This window comes from Amphiprion ocellaris, chromosome 22 (genome assembly GCF_022539595.1).
Source record: "Amphiprion ocellaris isolate individual 3 ecotype Okinawa chromosome 22, ASM2253959v1, whole genome shotgun sequence".
Taxonomy (NCBI): Eukaryota; Metazoa; Chordata; class Actinopteri; family Pomacentridae; genus Amphiprion; species Amphiprion ocellaris.
The window spans coordinates 28,524,653-28,552,365 of NC_072787.1; the positions used below are offsets into that span (position 1 = coordinate 28,524,653).

Sequence of the window (27,713 nt, forward strand, 5' to 3'; positions counted from 1 at the left end):
GGTACGCACACTCAGCCACACACTTACTGGTACGCACACTCAGCCACACACACTAAATGGTACGCACACTCAGCCACACACACTAACTGGTACGCACACTCAGCCACACACTCACTGGTACGCACACTCAGCCACACACTCACTGGTACGCACACTCAGCCACACACTTACTGGTATGCACACTCAGCACACACACTCAGCACGCACACTTACTGGTACGCACACTCAGCCACACACACTAACTGGTACGCACACTCAGCCACACACTCACTGGTACGCACACTCAGCCACACACTCACTGGTACGCACGCACTCAGCACACACACTCACTGGTACGCACACTCAGCCACACACTCACTGGTATGCACACTCAGCACACACACTCAGCACGCACACTAACTGGTACACACACTCAGCCACACACACTAACTGGTACGCACACTCAGCCACACACTTACTGGTACGCACACTCAGCCACACACACTAAATGGTACGCACACTCAGCCACACACACTAACTGGTACGCACACTCAGCCACACACTCACTGGTACGCACACTCAGCCACACACTCACTGGTACGCACACTCAGCCACACACTTACTGGTATGCACACTCAGCACACACACTAACTGGTACGCACACTCAGCCACACACTCACTGGTACGCACACTCAGCCACACACTCACTGGTACGCACACTGACTGGTACACACACTCAGCCACACACACTCACTGGTACGCACACTCAGCCACACACACTGACTGGTATGCACACTCAGCCACACACACTGACTGGTACACAAACTCACTGGTACACACACTCAGCACACACAGTCAGCCACACACACTCACTGGTACACACACTCAGCACACACACTTACTGGTATGCACACTCAGCCACACACACTAACTGGTACACACACTCAGCCACACACACTAACTGGTACACATACTCACTGGTACACACACTCAGCACACACACTCACTGGTACGCGCACTCACTGGTACACACACTCAGCACACACACTCAGCACACACACTCAGCACACACACTCACTGGTACACACACTCACCACACACACTCACCACACACACTTACTGGTACGCACACTCAGCCACACACACTCACTGGTACACACACTCACTGGTACGCACACTCAGCCACACACACTCACTGGTACACACACTCAGCACACACACTCAGCACACACACTGACTGGTACACACACTCAGCCACACACACTCACTGGTACGCACACTCAGCCACACACACTGACTGGTACACACACTCAGCCACACACACTCACTGGTACGCACACTCAGCCACACACACTCACTGGTACGCACGCACTCAGCACACACACTCACTGGTACGCACACTCACTGGTACGCACACTCAGCCACACACTCACTGGTACACACACTCAGCACACACACTCAGCACACACACTCACTGGTACGCACACTCAGTACACACACTCAGCACACACTCACTGGTACGCACACTCACTGGTACGCACACTCAGCACACACTCACTGGTACGCACACTAACTGGTGCGCACACTCAGCCACACACTCACTGGTACACACACTCAGCACACACACTCAGCACACACACTCACTGGTACGCACACTCAGTACACACACTCAGCACACACTCACTGGTACGCACACTAACTGGTGCGCACACTCAGCCACACACTCACTGGTACACACACTCAGCACACACACTCAGCACGCACACTCACTGGTACGCACACTCAGCACACACTCACTGGTACGCACACTCACTGGTGCGCACACTACACACGATTCTACACACGATGCTATACATGATGCTAAACATGATGCTACATATGATGTTATACATGATGCTATACATGATGCTACACATGATGTTATACATGATGCTATACATGATGCTAAACATGATGCTAAACATGATGCTACACACAATGCTACATACGATGCTAAACATGATGCTACATATGATGCTACACACGATGCTAAACATGATGCTACACACGATGCTAAACATGATGCTACATATGATGCTACACATGATGCTACATATGATGCTACACACGATGCTAAACATGATGCTACACACGATGCTAATGTGGGTTTGTGCTTCAGAGGGGCAGAGCTCTTCGAGGCGTCCACTGTAAAAGCTGTACGAGCCAGACTGGAGGTGGAGAAGACGTCCATGGACCTGCTGAAGAGACAGTAAGACAAACACCAATGGATGAGGAAAAACAAGCTCACAGTCAGGAAAAATTAGTCACAGTGAAGTAACATGAGTCACAGTGAGGTGAAATGTGTCACAGTGAAGTGAAATGAGTCCTAGTGAGGTGAAATGAGTCACAGTGAGTGAACATGAGTCACAGTGAGGTGAAATGAGTCACAGTGAGGTGAAATGAGTCACAGTGGGGTAAAATGAGTCACAGTGGGGTGAAATGAGTCACAGTGGGGTAAAATGAGTCACAGTGGGGTAAATGAGTCCACAGTGGGGTGAAATGAGTCACAGTGGGGTAAAATGAGTCACAGTGGGGTGAAATGAGTCACAGTGGGGTAAAATGAGTCACAGCGGGGTAAAATGAGTCACAGTGAGGTAAAATGAGTTACAGTGGGGTAAAATGAGATCACAGCAGTGAGGAAGCATCATACCTTTTCTTCTTCGGTGGTGTCTTGTGTTTGCAGGATGGAGAGGATCAAATCTCGACAGCAGAAGTTCCGCAAAGGAAAAGAGAAAATGCTGAGTTTGACACAGGACAGCTTCCATAACGACGGTCTGTGAACACGCCTGTTGTCACGGTAACCCAGCAGAACATGCTGCTGCACACAGAGCGAACTCACGAGTGTTTCCGTGTCCAGGTCAGGAGAACAGGATGCGGCACAAGGAGTGGTGGCGGCCCTGGGTGAACCACGCCTCCAGTGAGTCACCTGACCTGTGATGTCACGGCGCCCACCTGCCAGGTGCGGCTGTGGGTTCAGTGCTCAGGTATGTCTCTGTCTGCCTGCAGTGGTGCGCAGCGGTGACTACTACCTGTTTGAGACGGACAGCGAGGAGGAGGAGGAGAGGGAGGAGGAGGAGGAGAAGAAGGAGGAGGAGGAGCTTCCCGAGAAGTCGGCCTTTCAGGTGAGCGTTTACCTTCGCGAGCTGAGGTTCTGTGGAGGGAAGCTGTGAATGTGATGTCTGTGTCTGCCGTCAGTTCGTCTATCACGCCTGGATCACCGACTCCAGAACAGCGATGAGAGCTCACAGGAACCAGAAGAAACTGCTGAAGAAGAACTCGTCTGAACGAAGGAGCAGGAGGGACGACAAGAGGACGGGTGAGGAGGAGGACTGGTTTAGACTGGATTAGACTGGCAAGACTGAATTTAGACTGATTTAGACTGGTTTAAGACTAGTTTAGACTGGATTAGACTGGTTTAGGCCGGATTAGACTGGTTTAGACCGGTATAGTCTGGCTCAGACTGAATTCGTCTAGTTTAGCCTGGTGTTAGACTGATTTAGACTGGTTTTAAGACTACTTTAGACTCAATTGGACTTGTTGAGACTGGTTTGGACTGGTATAGACTGGCTTCACAATTAGTCTAGTTTGGCCTGGTTTTAGACTGAATTAGTCTAGTTTAGGCTGGATTAGACTGATTTAGACTGGCTTTAGACTAGTTTAGACTGGTTTTAGACTTGATTAGACTGGTTTTAGACTAGACTGTTGTAAATAAGATAAGTCTAGTTTGGACTGGTTTAGATTGGTTACAGTCTAGTTTAGCTTTGGTTTTAGTCTAGTTTCAACCAGTGTAGACTGGTTTAGACTGGTTACAGGCTAGTTCAGCTTGGTTTTAGGCTAGTTTAAACCAGTTTAGACTGGTCTAAACCAGTTAAAGTGGGTTCTGCAGCAGTAACATGTGGAGGTTCTCCACAGAAAACGGAGTGATTGAAGTGACGGAGGAGGACGAGGAGGACGGACCAGGTAAGATGATTCCTTCTCTTTAGAACGTGTGGACAACCAGATCTTCAGCTGGCTTGTTGTGTGTTCCAGACACGGTGCTGCGTCGGTTCTCCAACACGCTGCGGTTCTGCTGGGTTCTGCTGTCGGCCCTGCTGGACTCTCTGACCGCCTGGCTCAGAGGTTTGTGTCAGGAACACATCGACATCTCCACCGTCCTCCGCATCGAGCGCTGCATGCTAACACAGCAGGCTAAGCAGGTACGCAGCAGGACTACAAATCCCAGCAGAACTACAAATCCCAGCAGCGCACTGGAACGGCACTGGAAATCACTAACTGCAGTTTACTGTTGCTTCACCGATGATTAGACTGGTTTAGACATGATTAGACTAGTTTACACAAGATTAGTTTAGACTGGTTTTAGACTGATTTTAGACTCATTTAGACTGGTTTAGATTGGATTAGACTAGTTTAGACTGGTTTCAACTGGATTAGACTGGATTAGATTTATTTTAGACTAGTTTACACTGATTTTAGACTAGTTTAGACAGAATTGGACTGGATTAGACTGGTTTAGCCTGGCTGTAGACTGGTTTAGACCAGTTCTAGACAGGATTAGATTAGTGCGATCACAGAATAGAGGATTATTTCATGTTACTTGTAAAACAAAACTGATCAAAACTATAAATAACGTCCACATCAAAGGTCTGAGTTTTTACAAAGGTGAATTAGCTGTAAAATCATCTTGTTTACTGTGTTTACATCAACTATAAACATCATTATTTTACACATATTTGCTGTTATTTTGGCACCGAGCTGCCAGATATTCACCGTTTCTCCAGAATTTTCTGTCCGGTGTACAGCCTGGTTCTCCGTCTGTGCTTCAGGGCGCCGTTCCCAGCAGGGAGGCCATCAACGTTTACTACCAGGAGCAGATGATGAAGAGCTCCAGAGAGTCCGGCTTAGACTGCTGCACCCATGAAGACGAAGAGAAGGGAGGAAGCCCTGATGTACATGAAGAAGAAGCAGGAGGTGAAACAGCAGAGGAGAAACCAGAACCAGAACCAGAAGGTTCAGAGACGGCAGGTGATCCAACCGTGGACGCTGAAGGTTGTCCAGAATGTCAAGTGGCTAAAACCAGCCAAAGGTCTCGACCCAAACTGTGGAGGATGGAGAGAGTCTGGTCCTCGTCCTCCTCAGAGGAGATCAGTGGGACGTTCAGGTGGGTCCAACATCTCACACTGCATTATGGGGATTTAAGTTCTTCACTAACTACAGCTCAGATTTCATTAATTAAATTCAGGCTCCACAGCAGGAACTCGGTGGAACTAAAGTGAGGTTCTTTGGTTCCTCCTTCAGTCCTCCTCAGCATGGAGGAAACCAGAGTCCACTCATTTCTTCTCTGTGTTCTTCAGCGGCTCTTTGCTGGAGGGGTTCTGTTGCTCTACCTTTCTCTGGAGAACACCTCAAAGGTTCTTCTGGCTTCAGGATTCACACTGTCCAGGTCCTGGTTCCACTTGGTTCTAGTGGAGAAGCTCTGGTGTGATGTTGTTCTCTGGATGTTTTCCTGCTGGAATGTTCCTCTTCTTCATCTGGTCAGCCAGCATTCTGGTTCCTCCTCAGACCTTCATGCTGCTTCTAGAAATGTCTTCAACACCTTCTGACCTCATGCAGCCCCAGATCATCACACTCCCACCTCTATGCTTCACTGTCAGGACTCTGCATCCACTGTGGTAGTCCTGGTCAGGTTCTCACCAAACATCTGGACTCCATCTGAGCCCAACTCATTGATCTTCGTCTGGCCAAAGAATGTTCTCCAGCATCCATCAGGCTTCTTCTCATGTTCTTCAGCAAACTTTCATCTGGAAGTTTAATTCTGAGCAGCAACCAGGTTTAGTTCTGGTCCTCCGTCTATAGAGGTTGATGTTCTGAAGGTTCCTCACACTGTCTGAGCTTCACACTAACTCTGGTTTCCATGGAGAACCCCTGAGCCAAGTCTGAAGCAGCTGCCGTCTGTTTTTACAGCTGAATGGAGGAAGTAGTTCACCGTCTGTGGAGTCATTTTAGGAGCTCTGATTAGTGGAACTATGACTCCTTCTAGACCTCCTGATTAGTGGAAATATGACTCCTTCTAGACCTCCTGATTGGTGGTACTATGACTCCTTCTAGACCTCCTGATTGGTGGTACTATGACTCCTCCAGCTCTGATTGGTGGTACTATGACTCCTTCTAGACCTCCTGATTGGTGGTACTATGACTCCTCCAGCTCTGATTGGTGGTACTATGACTCCTTCCTGTGTGTAATAGTGTTGGAGAGACAGAGCAGCCGTCCTCCTCCTGCTGCCTGCTGCCCCCGTCATACAGCCTCGCTCTCGGCCTGGACCAGCAGGAAGCCTCCTCCTTCGGACCTCCACCTCCAGCACGAACCCAGGAGCTGACAGCCAGCGAGCTGCTGAGGAATAGGTGAGGTCAGGTGGCCGATGGCCCCGCCCACTGATCACTCACCTGTGTCTCATTCTTGTCGCTTTGTGTCACCCTCCTCCTCGGTGTTGCAGGACTTTCTACAACGATGAGTTGGAGGCGTCAGACCGTTTCTATAGCAACCAGCCCCAGCTGCTCCAGCTGAGCTACGCCCTCTACAACATTCTGGCCGCCAGGTACCGTCAGGATGATACTACTACATTATACTGGACTACTACTGAACAAATACTGCCTTACACTGGACTAATACTGCCTTGTACTAGACAAATACTGCCTTATACTAGACTAATACTGCCTCATACTAGACAAATACTGCCTCATACTAGACAAATACTGCCTCGTACTACTGCCTCATACATACCAAATTCTGCCTCCTCGTGGTCCCAGACGTACTGACGGTGGTTCTGTCGCCCCTCAGGTCAGAGACCGTGTGCTACCTGGTCATCGTGTTGAACCACATGGTGTCTGCCAGCTGTCTGACGCTGGTTCTGCCGGTTCTGGTGTTCCTCTGGGCCATGCTGTCCGTCCCTCGTCCCAGTAAGATCTTCTGGATGACGGCCATCATCTACACCGAGGTTGGCTCCGCCTCTCCACTCCGTTCTAAACTTCTAAGCGGGTTCCTCGGCCGGTTCTTCAGTCAGTTCTTCCATCTGTCCTCAGGTCACCATCGTCATCAAGTACTTCTTCCAGTTCGGGTTCTTCCCCTTCAACCAGAAGCTGGAGGTGGACCGGTCCAAACCCTTCCACCCACCCAACATCCTGGGAGTGGAGAAGAAGGAGGGCTACGTCCTGTATGACCTGCTGCAGCTGCTGGCACTGTTCCACCATCGGGCCATCCTCAAGGTACGAGTACTATCCTGAAGGTACAAATACTGCAATAAGAAGGTACAAATACTGCAGCTGCTGGCACTGTTCTACCACCGGGCCATCCTCAAGGTACAAATACTATCCTAAAGGTAAAAATACTACAATAAGAAGGTACAAATACTGCAGCTGCTGGCGCTGTTCTACCACCGGGCCATCCTCATGGTACGAGTATTGCAATAGGAAGGCACAAATACTGCACTGTTCTACCACCGGGCCATCCTCAAGGTACGAGTATTGCAATAAGAAGGCACAGATACTGCAACAACAAGTCACGAGTACTGCAACAACAAGGTACGAGTACTGCCACAACAAGGTACAAATACTGCAGTGTTCTAGCACTGGGCCATCCTCAAGGTACAAGTACTGCAACAACAAGGTACGAGTACTGCAACAACGAGGTACAAGTACTGCTGTGTTCTACCACATAGTCATCCTGAAGGTACACGTACTGCAATATATTACCAACAAGCCATATTGAAGGTTCATTCATTATTCATTATTTATATAAATGATCTGGGTATAAATGGGTCAGATGCTAATTTGCACTTTTATGCTGATGACACAGTTATTTACTGCTGTGGATCAACTCTTGCTCAGGCTGTTGAATCCCTGCAGAAAGCTTTTGTTGCTGTCCAGCACTCATTACTCCACCTGAAACTTGTTCTCAATGCAGACAAGACTAAGCTAATGTTGTTCTCGAACTCTAGGAAGTGTCCACGAATGATTCCTTCAGTGTCCACGCTAGAGGGAAATGAAATAGAGGTGGTTCAGGTGTATAAATACTTAGGTGTCTGGATTGATGACTCCCTCACTTTTAAGCCACATGTGGAAAATCTTGTAAAGAAGCTGAAGCTAAAACTTGGTTTTTATTTTCGAAATAAGTTGTGTTTTTCTTTTAGTGTAAAAAAGCGGCTTGTCGCTGCAACGTTTTTGTCTGTGTTGGATTATGGAGATCTTTTGTATATGAATGCTTCTGCTCAAAGTCTTCAAATGGTTGACACTATTTACCACGCCTCGTTGAGGTTTATTACGAACTGTAAAATGTCAACACATCACTGTGAGTTCTACTCTCGGGTCGGATGGCCAGCGCTAGCCATCAGAAGGACCCATCATTGGTATATTTTCATATACAAGGCAATACTTGGACTTCTGCCTACCTACATTTGCTCCTTAACTGCACAGAAAAGTTGTGATCTTCACTCGCTCCGCTCACTAGATCATCTGTTGCTTTCAGTTCCACATGTTTGTACTGAGCTGGGTAAAAAGGCTTTTGTTTATTCTGCACCTTTTACCTGGAATAGGCTGCAGAAAGACTTCAAATTAACTGAGTTAGTCTCTTTGAGTGCCTTTAAATCAAAACTGCGAGTTCTTGAGGCCATTTCCATAGCTTGCACGTGTTTTTTATAACTTGCTTGTACAATTTTTTTTTTTTTTTTTTTTTTAATAAATTTCTTTTTCGTATTTTAATCATGTCTTAACTCTGTAAATTCATAACTGTGTTTTGTGTTTGCTGCTGCCTATCTTGGCCAGGACTCCCTTGAAAAAGAGGTTTTTAATCTCAACGGGATCTCTCCTGGTTAAATAAAGGTTAAATAAAAAAAATAAAAAATAAAAAAGGTATCAGTGCTGCGAAGTACTGGGCAAGTACTGCATGGTGCGACCAGAGAGCAGTACTTAAGGTAAAAATACTGCATTATACTGTACAAGTACTGCGTTATACTACCACAGAGCAGTACTTAAGGTACAAATACTACAGCTGAATCCACCTTCCCCCACAGTGCCACGGATTGTGGGACCAGACTGTTACCACAGAGAGCAGCACTCCTTGTCACCATGACGACCAGGCTGACTCCACCCACGGCGACCCCTCCAACAACATGGCCGACCCCAACAACACGCTGCGACGGCGAGGACAGAGACGGACACACTCCAGCTCCACCCAGCAGCACTCTTCTGCAGGTCGAACCCAACGCATCCTACACAGACCAGTCTAAACTAGTTTGAACCAGTCTAAGTCAGTCTAATCCAGTCTAAAACCACTCTAAGATAGTCTACAACCAGTGTAATTAATTCTAAACTAGTCTAAACCGGTCTAAGCCAGTCTAATCCAGTCTAAAACCACTCTAAGATAGTCTACAACCAGTGTAATTCATTCTAGTCTAAACCCGTCTAAGCCAGTCTAACACAGTCTAAAACCATTCTAAGATAGTCTACAACCAGTGTAATTCATTCTAAACTAGTCTAAATGCCTACCTATTGATACATAATTATCTAATATCTAGGGTATTGATACATGATTAGTTAATATCCAGAGAACATGAGGGACAGAATATGGATAAACCTTCACTGCTCTGTGCTTCTGCTTTATTTTGTTTTGTTTTGTTTGTTTGTTTGTTTGTTTTTGCTGTCTCCAGGCAGTGTCAGCTCCGGGACCCAGCTGCCCGGCAGGTTGGACCTGCTGCTGCAGAAACTCATAGAACTTTCTATCAGAGCCAAGCAGTACTCTGTTAGCAGGTGAGCTAAGCTAACAGTGACACTCAGGTGTTTTTGTTAATGAACCACAATACTCACAATCCCCCCACCCCCCGCCCCCTCCAGGTGCATGTCTCTCTACCACCCGCTGTGTCAGTTCTTCAGAGCTCTCGTCCAACCAGAGTACAGCGCCGTCACCGACGTGTATGTCCTCATGTTCCTCGCCGACACCGTCGACTTCATCATCATCGTGTTCGGCTTCTGGGCGTTCGGAGTGAGTTTTAAAGTTCGCTGCGTTCACCTGAAACTCCACCTGTCTGTGCTCTGATTGGCTCTCATTCTGTTCACCTCCAGAAACACTCGGCTGCTGCTGACATCACTTCCTCCCTGTCAGAGGACCAAGTTCCTGAAGCCTTCTTAGTCATGGTCCTCATCCAGTTCGGTCTGAAACCTGTCTGTCTGATCACCTGTCTCTGATCACCTGTCTGAAACCTGTCTGTCTGATCACCTGTCTCTGATCACCTGTCTGAAACCTGTCTGTCTGATCACCTGTCTGTCTGAAACCTGTCTCTGATCAACTGTCTGTCTGATCACCTGTCTGTCTGAAACCTGTCTGTCTGATCACCTGTCTCTGATCAACTGTCTGTCTGAAACCTGTCTGTCTGAAACCTGTCTGTCTGAAACCTGTCTGTCTGATCACCTGTCTCTGATCAACTGTCTGTCTGATCACCTGTCTGTCTGAAACCTGTCTGAAACCTGTCTGTCTGATCACCTGTCTCTGATCAACTGTCTGTCTGATCGCCTGTCTGTCTGAACACCTGTCTGTCTGAACGTCTGTCTGTCTCATGACCTGTCTGTCTGTCTCATCACCTGTCTGTCTGACCACCCATCTGTCTGTCTGATCAATCTATTGTCTGAACACCTGTCTGTCTGATCACCCGTCTGTCTGCAGGTACCATGGTGATAGACAGGGCTCTGTATCTGAGGAAGACAGTTTTGGGGAAGTTGGTCTTTCAGGTGATTTTGGTGTTTGGGATTCACTTCTGGATGTTTTTCATCCTGCCGACGGTCACCGAGAGGTAACTCACCTTTACCTGCAGCTTCATTATCGCCATGACGATGAGGCAGTGTGTAACACTGCTGTCTGTCTGTCTGTCTGTCTGTCTGTCTGTAGGCGGTTCAACCAGAACCTGGTGGCTCAGCTCTGGTACTTTGTCAAGTGTGTTTACTTTGGTCTGTCGGCCTATCAGATCCGATCTGGTTACCCAACACGAGTTCTGGGGAACTTCCTCACCAAGAGCCATAACTACCTCAACCTGTTCCTGTTCCAGGGGTGAGTTAGCCTAGCTTAGCTTAAGGACTGGCAGCAGGAGGAAACTGTTAGCCTAGCTTAGCTTAAAGACTGGCAGCAGGAGGAAACAGTTAGCCTAGCTGTAGCAGACTGTTTAAAGAAATGTTTTGTGTCTGTTCACCTGCAGGTTCCGCTTGGTTCCCTTCCTGACTGAGCTGAGGGCGGTGATGGACTGGGTCTGGACAGACACCACGCTGTCTCTGTCCTCCTGGATCTGTGTGGAGGACATCTACGCCCACTGCTTCGTCCTCAAGTGCTGGAGGGAGTCTGAGAAGGTAGAAGGGTCTTTACTGGGCATATCCACCTGAGTTTACCTGCATCCTCATGGTGTATTTGTGTACCTGTGTGTACTGCAGTAACTGTAGTGCATGATACCTTTAATACTGCAGTAACTGTACTTGTACTCAGAGGTACCCTCATGGTGTATTTGTGTGTACTTGTACTCAGAGGTACCCTCATGGTGTATTTGTGTATATTTGTGTGTACTTGTACTCAGAGGTACCCTCATGGTGTATCTGTGTGTATTTGTGTGTACTTGTTCTCAGAGGTACCCTCATGGTGTATCTGTGTGTATTTGTACTCAGAGGTACCCTCAGCCCCGCGGCCAGAAGAAGAAGCGGGTGGTGAAGTACGGGATGGGCGGTCTAATCGTGCTGCTGCTGATCTGCATCGTCTGGTTTCCGCTGCTCTTCATGTCGCTCATCAAATCCGTGGCTGGGGTGGTGAACCGGCCGCTCGACGTCTCTCTGACCATTACGCTGGGAGGCTTCCAGGTAAGCACACCTGTGCTGACACACACCTGCACCGTCAGACAGCAGCCTCGGTGACAGACTCACTGTTGTTGTTGTTGTTGACAGCCGATCTTCACAATGAGCGCGCAGCAGAACCAGCTCCGAGACCTGACGGAGGAGGACTTCAGCTCCTTCATCAGCTCCTACAGATACACGCCTGTGAGTGTCCTGCAGCACACGCTCTCTGTGGTGGTATTTGTGGTAGTAACGCCTGGCCTGCGTTTCCCAGAGTGCCCTGCAGTTCCTGGAGGCATACGGCCCAGAAGACGTGACGGTGGCCGACCTGCAGGGCAGCAGCAACTCCCTGTGGACCATCAGTCCCCCCAGCAGGCAGTACCTGAGCCAGGTGCTCTACCTGGACCACTTCCCCCTGACTGTGTCCTGGACGGTCCAGAGGTCAGTGACGCCCTCCTGATCAATAATCAGTTATCGATAATCAGTTAACCATCAATCACCAATAATCAGTCATCAATAATCAATCAATCATTAGTAATCATTCATCAATAGTCAGTCATCAATTATCAATAATCAGTCATCAGTTATCAATAATCAGTCATCAATCATCAATAATTAGTCATCAATAGTCAATCATCAGTTAATCAGTCATCAATAATCAGTTATCAATAATCAGTCACCAGTAATCAATAATCAGTCATCAATAATCAGTCTTCAGTTATCAATAATCATTCATCAATAATCAGTTATCAATAGTCACCAGTAATCAATAATCAGCCATCAATAATTAGTCATCAGTTATCAATAATCATTCATCAATAATCAGTTATCAATAATCAGTCTTCAGTTATCAATAATCAGTCATCAATAATCAGTCATCAGTTATCAATAATCATTCATCAATAATCAGTTATCAATAATCAGTAATCAGTTAACAATCAGTCATCAATAATCAATCAGTCATTAGTAATCAGTCATCAGTTATCAATAATCAGTCATCAGTCATCAATAATCAGTCATCAAAAATCAGTCATAAATAATCAGTCATCAATAATCAGTCATCAGTTATCAATAATCATTCATCAATAATCAGTTATCAATAATCAGTCATCAGTAATCAGTTAACAATCAGTCATCAATAATCAATCAGTCATTAGTAATCAGTCATCAGTTATCAATAATCAGTCATCAGTCATCAATAATCAGTCATCAAAAATCAGTCATAAATAATCAGTCATCAATAATCAGTCATCAGTTATCAATAATCAGTCATCAGTTATCAATAATCAGTTATCAGTCATCAATAATCAGTCATCAATAATCAGTTGTCAATAATCATTCATCAGTAATCCGTCATCAATAATCAGTCATCCGTTATCAATAATCGGTAATCAATAATCACTCATCAGTTATCAGTAATCACTCATCAGTTATCAATAACAATCCTAATAATGTCCTTTTCTCATAGAGCTGCAGGACTTTAGGTTGCAGTGAAAAGTGTTACTTGAGTAAAATCAGAAAGTAATCTGATTACTGGCTGTGTTTGTTGACAGGAACTTGAGTCTGGGAGCGAAGGCGGAGCTTGCGTCAGGTAAACATGTGACCTACCTGGACGATCAGACTCGTCTGGAGCTGATCGAGCTGCTCAATGGAACCAGGAGGCAACCTGTGTGAGTGCAGGGGCGGGTTTCAGAGGGCGGGGCTGTTGTTCAGTGGGCGGGGCTATGTCTAGAGGGCATCAGAGCAGCTGTAGTTTTGTTCACCAGACATTTCTGCACTAAAAGACTACAAACATGGCCCCCAGTGCACCAGGGATGGCTGAGGACGCTGTGTAAAATGTAGTTTTTGTGTTGCCAGGGTGATACAGGACGTGTTTCCGTGTTTCATGCGAGCGCCCAGCGACTCCAATGCCAAACCCATCGAGCAGCTGTACTCAGGTGTGTTCACCGTCCCCTGCACACGCTCAGAATGACACCACACTATCCTCCAATCACTGCTCTCCTCTCTCCTCCAATCAGACAACCGCTACAAGGACATCCTGCTGGCCTTGGAGCGGTTGACCAATCAGAGCAGAGAGATCGAGGAGTGGTGGATAGTCGACCAACCGGCTGCCAGCTTGGTTCCACTTGCGGGCGGAGCGTCACTGAGTGACAGGCGGGAGGCGGGACTTCAGCTGTTTGTGTTCAGTGATAAAGTCAGTCCTCCAAGTCTGGGCTTCCTGGCTGGATACGGGTACACAGTACTGCAAATACTATATTAGTAGTACTTCAAATACTACACTAACAGTACTTCAAATACTACAGTAATAGTACTGCAAATACTACACAAACGGTACTGCAAATACTATATTAGTAGTACTTCAAATACTACACTAACAGTACTTCAAATACTACAGTAATAGTACTGCGAATACTACACAAACGGTACTGCAAATACTATATTAATAGTACTTCAAATACTACACTAACAGTACTTCAAATACTACAGTAATAGTACTGCAAATACTACACAAACGGTACTGTAAATTCTATATTAATAGTACTTCAAATACTACACTAACAGTACTTCAAATACTGCAGTAATAGTACTGCAAATACTACACAAACAGTACTGTAAATACTATACTAGTAGTACTTCAAATACTACAGAAGAGTACTGCAAATACTACACTACTAGTACTTCAAATACTACAGTGACAGTACTGCAAATACTACACTATATAGTACTTCAAATACTACACTTACACTACCGCAAATACTACACTAATAGTACCGCAAATGCTACACAAGCAGTACTGAAAATACTACAGAAACAATACTTCAAATACTACACTAACAGTACTGGAAATACTACACTAAGTACTGCAAATACTACTGTAATAGTACTGCAAATACTATACTAACAGTACTTCAAATATTACATTAACAGTACTGCAAATACGGCACTAACATTACTGCAAATACTACAGAACAGTACTGCAAATACTACACTACTAGTAATTCAAATACTACACTAACAGTACTTCAAACACTACACTAACAGCACTTCAAATACTACACTAACATTACTGCAAATACTACAGAACAGTACTGCAAATACTACACTACTAGTAATTCAAATACTACACTATTAGTACTTCAAATACTACAGTAACAGTACTTCAAATACTACACTGAGTACTGCAAATACTACACTAACAGTACTGCAAATACTGCACTAACAGTACTGCAAATACTACAGAAACAGTACTTCAAATATTACAAAGTACTGCAAATCCTACACTAACAGTACTACAAATACTACACTACTAGTACTTCAAATACTACACTAATAGTACTGCAAATACTACACTACTAGTACTTCAAATACTACACTAATAGTACTGCAAATACTACACTAACAGTACTTCAAATACTACAGAACACTACTTCAAATACTACACTAACAGCACTTCAAATACTACACTAACATTACTGCAAATACTACAGAACAGTACTGCAAATACTACACTACTAGTAATTCAAATACTACACTATTAGTACTTCAAATACTACAGTAACAGTACTTCAAATACTACACTGAGTACTGCAAATACTACACTACTAGTACTGCAAATACTGCACTAACAGTACTGCAAATACTACAGAAACAGTACTTCAAATATTACACTAAGTACTGCAAATCCTACACTAACAGTACTACAAATACTACACTACTAGTACTTCAAATACTACACTAATAGTACTGCAAATACTACACTACTAGTACTGCAAATACTACACTAACAGTACTGCAAATACTACACTAACAGTACTTCAAATACTACACAAACAGTACTTAAAATACTACAGAACAGTACTGTAAATACTACAGAAACAGTGCTTCAAATATTACATTAACAGTACTGCAAATACTACACTAACAGTACTACAAATACTACACCACTAGTACTTCAAATACTACACTAATAGTACTGCAAATACTACACTAACAGTACTACAAATACTACACTACTAGTACTTCAAATACTACACTAATAGTACTGCAAATACTACACTACTAGTACTTCAAATACTACACTACTAGTACTTCAAATACTACACTAACAGTACTGCAAATACTACACTAACAGTACTGCAAATACTACACTAACAGTACTGCAAATACAACACTAACAGTACTTCAAATACTACACTAACAGTACTGCAAATACTACACTAACAGTACTTCAAATACTACAGAACACCACTTCAAATACTACACTAACAGTACTTCAAATGCTACACTAACAGTACTTCAAGTACTACACTAACAGTACTGCAAATACTACAAAACAGTACTTCAAATACTACACAAACAGTACTTCAAATACTACACAAACAGTACTTCAAATACTACACAAACAGTACTTCAAATACTACAGAACAGTACTTCAAATACTACACAAACAGTACTGCAAATACTACACTATCAGTACTTCAAATACTGCACTACTAGTACTTCAAATACTACAGAACAGTAGTTCAAATACTACAGACCAGTACTTCAAATACTATACTAACAGTACCGCAAATACTACACTAACAGTACTGCAAATACTACACTAACAGTACTTCAAATACTACACAAACAGTACTTCAAATACTGCAGGAACAGGACTTCAATTACTACAGAACAATACTTAAAATACTTCACAAACAGTACTTCAAATACTGCAGAAAAATACTGCAAGTACTACAATAACAGTACTACAAATACTACAGTAACAGTACGGCAAATACTACAATAACAGTACTATAAATACTACAGTAATAGTGCTTCAAGTAGTCCTCCCTCTGATACTGCAGTAACTGTAGTACTCGTTACCTCTGATATTGCAGTAACTGTAGTACTCGTTACCTCTGATATTGCAATAACTGTAGTACTCATTACCTCTGATACTGCAGTAACTGTAGTACTCCTCCCTCTGATACTGCAGTAACTGTAGTACTCCTCTCTGATACTGCAGTAACTGTCGTACTCGTTACCTCTGATACTGCAGTAAGTGTAGTACAGGTTATCTCTGATACTGCAGTAACTGTGGTACTCCTCCTCCAGGATCATGGGTCTGTATGCGTCAGTGGTTCTGGTCATCGGGAAGTTTGTGAGGGAGTTCTTCAGCGGCATCAGTCACTCCATCATGTTCGAGGAGCTGCCATGTGTCGACCGCATCCTCAAGCTCTGCACCGACATCTTCCTGGTAAACACACAGGCCCCGCCTCCTGATACATGACCCCACACTCTTAGCTTTGACTCCGCCCCTGACACATGACTCTGCCCTCTTGTCTTTGACTCCGCCCCTGACGTATGACCCCTATTTGCTGCCATCTGATTGGCTGTCTTGTGTTGCAGGTGAGGGAGACGGGTGAGCTGGAGCTGGAGGAGGAGCTTTACGCCAAGCTGATCTTCCTGTACCGCTCTCCGGAGACGCTGATCAAATGGACGCGCCGTTGACATCACAGCGACAACGTTCTGCAGACGTGCTGATGCTGGAACGTTACCTGAACGCTGCCGGAACGTTACCTGAACCCTGGGCGACCAATAGGAGCAGCTGCATGAACTGTTACTGAGCAGACGGAACAATGGAAGCATCTATCAGTATTAATTATTGATTATTGATCAGTGATTATTAAGTATTGATCAGTGATCAGGGACGTCCTGGGAGCTCTGGAACCATGAAATGTGTCAACAGTTAAATAAAGTTTAATTAAAGCTGATTCATGTTGAACACCTGTAGTTTATCACACCTGTAGTTTATCACACCTGTAGTTTATCTCCGCTGTAGTTTATCTACTCACCTGCCAAAAGTATGTGGCCGTCTCCGGCCAGCACCGGCCCGGAGATGTCCACATACTTTTGGCTGTGTTCTGTGTGACCAGAGGACAGGAAACGCAGCAGAACAACCTGCTGTTCCACGCCGTTAGCTGTCTGAGAATCTGTTGGTTCTGCACCAAGAACCCGCAGAAACACCAAGAACCCGGATAGGAACACGTCATACAGAACCTGGATAATTCATAACGGGTCAATTAGCGGTCCGATCCTGTAAATGTTCCCCTGAACTGAATTCCTCCTGTTAGCGCCCTGTCAGGTCAGGATCCTGAAGCTATGCTAACACCATGAGAACATGTCTTCAGTAGGACTAACCCTAACCCTAACACAGAACATGCACCAAACACAGAAAGAACATAGACAGAACACTGACAGAACATAGACAGAAAATAGAACACAGAAAGAACACGGGCAGAACAAAGACAGAACATAGAACACGGACACAGCATAGACAGAACACTGACAGAACATAGAACACAGAAAGAACACAGACAACATGGACAGAACACAGAAACAACACAGGCAGAACATAGAACACAGAAAGAACACGGACAGAACAAAGACAGAACATAGAACACAGACAGAACATAGAACATAGACAGAACATGGACAGAACATAGAACACAGAAAGAACACAGAACACAGACAACACGGACAGAACATAGACAGAACATGGACAGAACACGGACAGAATATAGACAGAACACGGACAGAAAATAGAACATAGACAGACCTCTACTAATAGAATAAATGAGCACCTTTGTTAGTTGGTGCCATTTACGAAAAACAAACAAGTTATACTGAACCAAACTGGGAATAAACAGCAGGTTATACTGGACTAAACTGGGAATAAACACCAGGTTATACTGGACCAAACTGGGAATAAACACCAAGTTATACTGGACCAAACTGGGAATAAACAGCAGGTTATACTGGACTAAACTGGGAATAAACACCAGGTTATACTGGACCAAACTGGGAATAAACACCAAGTTATACTGGACCAAACTGGGAGTAAACACCAGGTTATACTGGACCAAACTGGGAATAAACACCAGGTTATACTGGACCAAACTGGGAATAAACACCAGGTTATACTGGACCAAACTGGGAATAAACACCAGGTTATACTGGACCAAACTGGGAGTAAACACCAGGTTATACTGGACCAAACTGGGAATAAACACCAGGTTATACTGGACCAAACTGGGAGTAAACACCAGGTTATACTGGACTAAACTGGGAGTTGTGGTTCAGAATCAAAGATGAGGTGACAATAAACCCATAAAATGTGCTTTATTCAGGTTTCTTGATTTTAGCGTGATCGTCTGATATTGTGCTGTTTACATGAAGCTGTTTACATGAAGCAGGTTCAGCTTTGAGCAGAAGACGTTGTGAAGCTACAACTTTACTCACCCATCCTCACCTGTTCTCACCTGTCCTCAGGTACATTCATCTCCCAGAGTGCAGTTGGACTAAAGAAGTAAATTCAGCCCTTTGAATTGTCCTCTGATGGTTCAGTTTGAGCTCAGGTCCTCTGTGTTCAAGTAAAACATTAAAGCTTCCGGAGTTAAAATGGAGCCGACTACTTCCTGGTATCGTGGTCAGGTGGGAGTCAGTCTGTCCAGTCAGAGTCCACAGCCGGAGCGTAGCCCTCCGCAGGGGAAAGTAGTCCCAGGAGGAGTTCTGGAGCTTCACCTAAACGTTTCACCTGAAAAATTCAAAGCATTCCGCTAAATATTACAAAAGCTGAAACGTAAGTGGAGGTGAGAGCAGACAGGAGTCCCACGGATGAAACACGAATGTTCAGAATAGGAACCCAGGCTGATCCCGAGTTAAGGCAGAGCTCTGGTTCCAAATCTACAGTCGTTCCTCTCAGAAACCAGAGAACCACAGAATGCAGCGGAACTTCCTGCAGTGGATCACCTCGTCCTCCAGAGGGCCCCGGGCCATAGGTTGAGAACCAACACCTCAGAGAATATTAATGAGCCAATCAGCGAATGTTAATGTGCTGATTAATGAATATTAATGAGCCGATTAATGAATATTAATGAGCCGGAAGGCAAACGTTAATGAGCTGATTGTTGAATATTAATGAGCTGGTTAATGAATATTAATGAGTCGACTAATGGACATTAATGAGCTGATTGGTGAATATTAATGCGCTGTAATGAATATTAATGAGCTGGTTAGTGAATATTAATGAGCTGGTTGGTGAATATTAATGAGCTGGTGGCTGTTGTGCTGTCTCTGGTCTGGACTCCTCGCCTTGCTATGGCAGCCTCCATCTTGTCCGTCTGTTTGTGACATCACAAGAACGTCGCCATGTTGCTAATGTCGTTAAAGTCACATGACCTCAGAGTTGTGTTGTGAGTCTCTGATTGGTCCTCAGCCCTCCTCCTCCTGCCCAGAGTCCAGCTGTGAGATCATCCTCAGCTTGTCCCTGTTGGAGAAGCTCCTCTGTGATGTCACCACCTGTGACCTCAGACCCCCGCCCTGTGATGTCACCACCTGTGATGACGTCCTCTCCCTGCAGCTTGCTGTAACCCGCCACGGCGCCGGCAGTGGGCAGGCTCCGCCTCCTGCAGGGCGGGGCCAGCGTGGGCGAGGAGGAGGAGAGGAGGTGAGACAGGGAGGACAGCGACAGGTGTGAGGGGGTGAGGGAGGAGGAGGAGAAGCGTCCCGGTGCCCCCCTGTGGAGGCTGGAGGAGCTGCAGGAGGCCTGGAGGCATCGGCGTGGGGGAGGGGTGGAGGCGCAAACAGGAAGTGGTGCCTCCCCTCGCTCCTCCTCTTCCTGTCCGTCACCTCTCCCCTCTCTCCTCAGGTCCTCCCCTCCTCCCCCCCAGCGCCGGCCGGTCCCAGCCCAAGCCGAGTGCCTCCTCTGGGAGTCGGAGCCGAGCGCCTCCTCCTGCAGGGGGGAGGGCAGGTGGGAGGGGCTACAGCTCTGGGGGAGGGAGAGTCTGTGGGAGGAGGAGGAGGGGGGAGGAGCCTCCTGCTTCTGCTGGTAGATGCTGAAGACGCCGTCGCCTCCCTCACCACCTCCTTCTCTGCTATTGACCGGTTCCCTCCGGCCCAGCAGGGAGGCAGGGTACGCCCGCGGTTTGGCCTCCAGGCTCTTTGACTGGACGTAGTTGATGAGGCCATTGAGGGGATTTGCCAAGGAGCGGGGGGCGGAGCCTGAGGAGGTATTGGGTTTGCGGAGGCTGTGGAGGTCTATGACGGTGGAGTAGATGTCCCGCAGGTTGATCACCTTCGTCTTCTTGTCACGGTTCTCGTGAAGGACGGCGTTGGCGCAGATGAAGAGGAAGATCCCGATTCCCATGATGAGAGGACCCAAGACCTTCAGCCTATCAGAGTACAGATACCTGCAGAGACATTCCACACAGCCAATCAAAGGACAGACACCTACAGAGACATTCCACACAGCCAATCAGAGTACAGATCAGAACTCTTGGTACATCAGAACACCAACCTCTAGAGAAACCTCTGTACTAGGTGACCCAATGATTACTAAAACTAGAACCTCAGTTACTAAAGGATTGTTAGAACCTCAAGAAAAAGTACAAGAATCACTTAAAGAATTTTCAGAACCTCCTGAAGGACCTCCAGAACCTCCTGAAAGACTTTCTGAAAGTGATAAAGGACTTCCAGGATATTCCGGAGGTCCTTCAGAATACTCTGGAAGTCCTCCAGAACTTCCTGAAGGACCTCCAAATCTTCTTGAAGGATCTCCAGAACCTTCTGAGAGACCTGCAGAGGTTTCTGAAGGATCTCCAGAACCCACTGAAGGACCTTTAGAACCTCCTGAAAGACCTAGGGAACTTCCTGAACCATCTCTGGCAAATTCACAGCCTCCTGAAGGACTTCCTGAAAGTGCTAAAGGACTTCCAGGGTATTCAGAGGTCCTTGAGGAAGTTCTGGAAGTCCTCCAGAACTTCCTGAAGAACCTCCAGAACTTCTTGAAGGACCTCCAGAACTTCTTGAAGTACCTCCAGAACTTTCTGAAGAACCTCCAGAGCTTTTTGGACCTGCTACAGGTGTTAAACGTCCTGGTGGTCCTAGATGAGACTGGAGGAACACCTGACTGTTACCTGTCTAGGAAATCTTCCAGGAAGCCTCGTGCAAGCTGTTGGGTTCCGTTGAAGATCTCTGTATGGTTGAAGCCTTCATCAGCTCCTCCTTCAGGTCCTTCAGCTCCTTCAGCTTCTTCTCCATCCATCTGGAAACAGAACATGGGTGTCACACCTGAGTCCTGTGCATGGGCCGGCTCTGGTCCAGTCAGTGAGGCTCACCTGGGCTGCAGGTGTAGGGCTGCTGGAGGACACGGAGGCCATGGCGGCGCCCTCCTGAGGTCGGGTGCTGAAGAACAGTCCGTCCCGAGGCCAGTAGCCCAGAGCCGCCATGACCACGCCCACCAGCAGGACGAGCACGCCCAGCGCCGCCACCAGGCCCGACAACGAACACAGCTTCAGCTTCCCCTTCACCACCACCACCTCACTCCTCCTGACCACCAGGCAGTGACATCATCAGCAGTGACATCATGAGGCCGTGACATCATCTCTGAGTGTGTGTGTGTTACCTCTTCTTCTTGCTCTTCCTCTTGTGTGTGTGAGCTTTGTGTGGTTTGGACCTCAGTGAATCCTGTCTCCGTGCGTTTATTCTCAGCAGGCCGCCTGTCGCGATCATCACCGCCCACCAATCAGACAGGGCTCAGCGGATTAAGCCCCGCCCACCACCCCTCACCTGGACTGGGTCAGCCTATCAGAGAGCGTCGCACACAGGAAATTCTGCTGTGATTCTTCAAAATCTATAATTCCAGTGGATCAATAAAATAAACACAGCAGAAACAGAGAACGGAGTGTTGGAGATCCATCCAGCATGGAGAAACATCTACAGATGATGAGCAGAGTAGAGAGGAAACATGGAGGTAGAAGAACATCTCCAGGATGAGGAGACCGTAGGAGCTTCAGGAGAAACCAACTGAAACTTCTGGACGTTTCTACAGACGTATTCCAGAACCTCCTGAAGCTCCTACGACTACCAGGACCTGGATGACTGAGAACCTCCACAGAAGTCTGAGGAGACAACATTAGCTCATAGTTTAAACATCTGAGGAGACATGGAGATAGAAGAACATCTACAGGATGAGGAGACAATAACACAAAGAGACAGAAAAGACAAAAACATGTTGGAAGTTCTCCGTCAGTCTGCAGAGTTTTGTGGTAGATCTGAGATGGTGAGGACCTTCTCCAGCCAGCAGACAGCAGCACAGTCCTATTGGACCAGCACCTGAAACACCTGCACACAGCTTCTGACAACACTGAGGAGATCCTCAGCAGGAACGTCCTGAGAACATTTCACCTCTCCTTCAGAGTCAATATGATCTAGAACCTGCTGGTTCCACTGTTAAATTGTAAGATCACTGGACTCCATGTGTGAGCAGCAGACTGGGAACCCAGGATGTAGAGCAGCACCATTCTATTTTCCCTGTAGGCGGCGCAATACCAGCCTCTAGAAGGACTTCATGACCACAGATGTCAGACCAGTGGTCATCAGACAACCTCAGTACCTTCATGAAGTCCCTAAGGACCACATGAAGTCTCAAAGAACATGAAGTCCTTTGAGACCTTGTGAAGTCTCGAAGGACTTCATGATCACAGATGTCAGACTAGTGGTCTGCAGTGATTCAGTGACGGAGAGTTTCTTGGGAACCAGGATGATGGTGGAACTGTTGAAGGTCCTGGAGAAGACTGGAGGGTGACGCTCCATCTGGGTCTGGTCTTTCCTGGTCTTTCCTGGTCCCTAAGCCCCCTACTTCCTCCTCAGTGTGAGGGGAGTGGATTTGTTCCTTTCAAAGTTCCAGTTAAACGTCTGGTCTGGTGACGATTAATTGAATATGAATTAATTAAAATATGAATGAATTTAAATATTAATTTCTGATGGTTGTGTTTCCATGGAGCTGCAAGGACTTCAGACTGCAGAGATCCAGATTCTGAAGTTGTTCTTCACTTCTTCTGGTTTTTAGTGTTTCTGTGTCTTTTTCTCTCACTCCAGAGTCGTCTGATTTGATTTAGTTTCTTTTGTTAGATGAACTGTTGTCTGTTTTTTAATTTTCTGTTGTGTTTGTGTTGTGTGAAGCTGCGTGTCCACGAAATGTGATTTTCCCGCACGGTAACGCATCGCATCTGAAAATCGCACGGCCGGCGGGCGGTCACTAGCGGACCACAACATGGTCACATGACAGCACTGGAGCAACAGCAGGCCGCTACGTGGTCACATGACCACAGCTTTCAGCTGGACGGTCTGGCAGATGAGTCGGATAAACGCAGTGGCTCGGCTGCAAACTTTCCCTTTTATTTCGAAAACCCTTCAGCAAAAAATATTTCTGAAAGCATTTGAGGCAAGAAATAATCTGCAGCAGCTGAATCTGTCCTTGTTTTATTTCAGCGACCCCTAGTTTAGAAGTTTGAGGTCAGTTTCACGATGTGTGGGATCTCTGCAGGCCGCATCCAATTTGCATAAAGTACAAGTCCAGTCTACTTTATGCAAATGAGCTCTGGGTAAACACACCAGATACCAGCTGGAAACACACCACAATGGGACCAGCATGCCACATGCGGCGCATTTCCAGCTGCAATCAGGTGTGTTTACCTGGAGCGGGCCGCAGCTCATTTGCATAGAGTAGACTGGACTCTGGCATGCGGAGATTCCACGCATCGTAACCATTAGTGTTTTTGAAATAAAAGAGAAAGTTTGCGGCCGAGCTGCTGTGTTTATCCGACTCATCTGCCGGACCGTCCAGCTGAAAGCGCTGTCACTTGACCATGTTGTGGTCCGCTAATGACCGCCCGCCGGCTGTGCGATTTTCACATGTGGTGCGTTGCTGTGCGGGAAAATTACATCTAGGGGACATGCGGCTTCAGTGTTGTGTTAGTGTTGTGTTTGTGTTGTGTTAGAGCGTCCAGTGACGGTCAGTTGATGATCCTTCATCTTGCTGCATCACTTCAGGTCAAACAGGACAGAGGAACTCCCACAATGCACCACGGTGACGGACAGATGGGGCTCATTAAAGCCAGCCTCAGTCTCCCAGCATGCACTGCAGCTGCTCCACAGCAGGTCACATGGATGGATTCTACTGATCCAATCACATCTTCCTATTGATCAATACTGAGATATACTGATCAATAATGACAGATGCAATCAGTAATGACTGATATTGATCAGTGTCTGTCAATATTGATCAATATCAGAGAGATAGTGATCAATACTAACATACACTGATCAATGCTTGAAGATATTGATCAATACTGAGACACTGATCAATGGTTACAGCAACTGGTCAATACTGATGCATACTAATCAATACTGACAGTTATTGATCAATACCAGTCAGTACAGTTACAGACTGATCAGTACTGTTTGGTCTGATCAATAAATTAATAGTTTGTTTCTGATCAATTCATTGATCAATAATGATAACAAGTCATCAGTTCTGATTGATTATTAGTGCAGCTAGAACTGTTCAGTTAATCAGTCACCAATAATCAATCAGTGCACAGATAATCACTCACCAATAATCAATCACTAATGATCAACGAGTCATACCGGAACAGTTTGATCCATTCCTGATCAAACTGATCACTGCTAATCAATAACAGCACACTAACAGCAGCCAGCAGAAACGTCTTGATCAGTATCTGTTATTATTGATCAGTTTCTGTTATTATTGATCTGTCTTGCTGTTCTGTTCAGATAAATCTATCAGTGCTGCAGAGTACAAACCAACACACACTACTGCTGATCAGTAACCGCACGCACGCACACACACACACACACACACACACACACACACACACACACACACACACACACACACACACACACACACACACACACCCACACACCCACACACACACACACACACACACAGTAGAACAGTAGAACAGTAGATGCTTGTTCTCACTGATGAAGCTGCTGTTGGTTCATTGTTCTCCTCCCGTGTTCTCCTCTCCTGTTCTCCTCCCGTGTTCTCCGTGTTCTGCTCCGTTGTTTCTTTAAATCTCTCTGCTGCGTCTCCACCGCTCTCTCTCTGGTTCTGCAGCAACACTCAGAATCTCCTCCTCCAACAGAGAGACAGACGGGAGGAGAGACAGACAGGAGGAGGGGAGACAGACAGGAGGAGGAGAGACAGACAGCAGGAGGGGAGACAGACAGGAGGAGGAGAGACAGACAGCAGGAGGGGAGACAGACAGGAGGAGGAGAGACAGACAGCAGGAGGGGAGACAGACAGGAGGAGGAGAGACAGACAGGAAAACAGAGATGTTCAGGTTTAGAACAACACAAGAACTTTATTTATCCCCGAAGGGAAATTCAGTACCTCCAGACAGCTACTACTAAATGGACACTAGAACGTCTTATAGACACTAGAACATCCTGTAGACACTAGAACATCCTGTAAACACTAGAACGTCCTGTAGAGACACTAGAACATCCTGTAGACACTTGAACATCCTGTAAACACTAGAACGTCCTGTAGAGACACTAGCACATCCTGTAGACATTAGAACATCTTATAGAGACACTAGAACGTTTTATAGACACTAGAACGTGTTGTAGACACTAGAATGTCTTATAGACACACTAGAATGTCTTGTAGACACTAGAATATCTTGTAGAGACACTAGAACGTCCTGTAGACATTAGAACATCTTATAGAGACTAGAACGTTTTATAGACACTAGAACATGTTGTAGACACTAGAATGTCTTATAGACACACTAGAATGTCTTGTAGACACTAGAACATCTTGTAGACACTGGAATGTCTTATAGAGACACTAGAACGTCTTGTAGACACTAGAATTTCTTGTAGGGACACTAGAACGTCCTGTAGACATTAGAACATCTTATAGAGACACTAGAATGTCTTGTAGACACTAGAACACCTTGTAGACAGTAGAACGTCTTATAGAGACACTAGAATGTCTTGTAGACACTAGAATGCCCTGCAGAGACACTAGAATGTCCTGTAGACACTAGAACATCACATAGACACGAGAACGTCTTATAGAGACACTAGAATGTCCTGTAGAAACACTAGAATGTCCTGTAGACATTTTAACATCTTATAGACACTAGAACGTCTTGTAGAGACACTAGAACATCCTGTAGACACTAGAAGATCTTATAGAGACACTAGAACATCCTGTAGACACTAGAATGTCTTGTAGACACTAGAATGTCTTGTAGAGACACTAGAACATCTTATATACACTAGAACGTCTTGTAGAGATGCTAGAACATCTTGTGAAAATAGAAGATCTTTTAGACACTAGAACGTCTTATAGAGACACTAGAACGTCTGATAGACACTAGAATGTCCTGTAGAGACACCAGAATGTCCTGTAGAGACACTAGAATGTCCTGTAGAGACACCAGAATGTCCTGTAGAAACACTAGAACATCTTATAGAGACACTAGAACGTCTTATAGAGACACTAGAATGTCCTGTAAAGACACTAGAGGGGCTGTAGGCACAGATTATCAGCCACGCTTCCGTCAGTCTGCCCCAGGGCAGCTGTGGCTACAAATGTAGTTTACCACCGCTGAGTGAGAATGTGTGAGTGAATGAATAATGGATTTATTGTGAAGCGCTTTGAGTGCCTTGAAAAGCGCTATATAAATCTAATCCATGATTATTATTAGAGTGTCCTGTAGACACGAGAACATCTTATAGACACAAGAATGTCTTATAGAGACACTAGAATGTCGTATAGACACACTAGAACATCCTTTTGGAGAACTTTCTCATGGACTTTTTTACATTTTATGTTACTTCGTGTAGTTTCTTTCTACGATACTTTTTAAAAATGTTCTCCTCACTGTGAGGAACGTCTCATTTTGATCAGAACGTTCCTGAGCAATTAAACGTAAAAGGTGTTGATGTAATGATGAGACCCTTTCATGGGAACGCCT

General features: G+C 45.7%; 2 protein-coding genes across 4 annotated transcripts in view; one reads left to right on the plus strand and one right to left on the minus strand.

Annotated features, from left to right (window-relative positions):
* LOC111583282 (piezo-type mechanosensitive ion channel component 2-like) overlaps positions 1 to 17,627 on the plus strand; it is a 38,578-nt gene extending 20,951 nt beyond the window's left edge. For all 3 annotated transcript variants that reach the window (XM_055007134.1, XM_055007135.1, XM_055007136.1), the window contains exons 29-55: positions 2,138 to 2,227; positions 2,702 to 2,790; positions 2,876 to 2,935; positions 3,025 to 3,140; positions 3,214 to 3,334; positions 3,931 to 3,978; positions 4,048 to 4,214; positions 4,842 to 5,176; positions 6,262 to 6,417; positions 6,510 to 6,611; positions 6,854 to 7,010; positions 7,096 to 7,278; positions 9,081 to 9,261; positions 9,717 to 9,816; positions 9,901 to 10,048; positions 10,129 to 10,216; positions 10,727 to 10,853; positions 10,949 to 11,107; positions 11,253 to 11,400; positions 11,710 to 11,898; positions 11,983 to 12,075; positions 12,146 to 12,312; positions 13,425 to 13,541; positions 13,729 to 13,808; positions 13,890 to 14,103; positions 16,969 to 17,110; positions 17,263 to 17,627. In XM_055007134.1, the coding sequence (XP_054863109.1) occupies positions 2,138 to 2,227; positions 2,702 to 2,790; positions 2,876 to 2,935; positions 3,025 to 3,140; positions 3,214 to 3,334; positions 3,931 to 3,978; positions 4,048 to 4,214; positions 4,842 to 5,176; positions 6,262 to 6,417; positions 6,510 to 6,611; positions 6,854 to 7,010; positions 7,096 to 7,278; positions 9,081 to 9,261; positions 9,717 to 9,816; positions 9,901 to 10,048; positions 10,129 to 10,216; positions 10,727 to 10,853; positions 10,949 to 11,107; positions 11,253 to 11,400; positions 11,710 to 11,898; positions 11,983 to 12,075; positions 12,146 to 12,312; positions 13,425 to 13,541; positions 13,729 to 13,808; positions 13,890 to 14,103; positions 16,969 to 17,110; positions 17,263 to 17,364 (3,679 nt within the window). In that variant the 3' untranslated portion in view covers positions 17,365 to 17,627. The remainder of the gene's footprint in view (positions 1 to 2,137; positions 2,228 to 2,701; positions 2,791 to 2,875; positions 2,936 to 3,024; positions 3,141 to 3,213; positions 3,335 to 3,930; positions 3,979 to 4,047; positions 4,215 to 4,841; positions 5,177 to 6,261; positions 6,418 to 6,509; positions 6,612 to 6,853; positions 7,011 to 7,095; positions 7,279 to 9,080; positions 9,262 to 9,716; positions 9,817 to 9,900; positions 10,049 to 10,128; positions 10,217 to 10,726; positions 10,854 to 10,948; positions 11,108 to 11,252; positions 11,401 to 11,709; positions 11,899 to 11,982; positions 12,076 to 12,145; positions 12,313 to 13,424; positions 13,542 to 13,728; positions 13,809 to 13,889; positions 14,104 to 16,968; positions 17,111 to 17,262) is intronic.
* A 1,271-nt stretch (positions 17,628 to 18,898) lies between these two features.
* On the minus strand, positions 18,899 to 27,618 carry tmem200ca (transmembrane protein 200C, genome duplicate a). Its single transcript, XM_023292294.3, has 5 exons — positions 25,703 to 27,618; positions 22,319 to 22,497; positions 22,032 to 22,242; positions 21,831 to 21,958; positions 18,899 to 21,104 (listed from the first exon to the last, which is right to left on the minus strand). Exons 2-5 carry the CDS (start codon positions 22,423 to 22,425, stop codon positions 20,096 to 20,098), a joined length of 1,455 nt encoding a protein of 484 aa, XP_023148062.1. The 5' UTR covers positions 22,426 to 22,497; positions 25,703 to 27,618; the 3' UTR covers positions 18,899 to 20,095.
* Between the last annotated feature and the right edge of the window lie 95 nt (positions 27,619 to 27,713).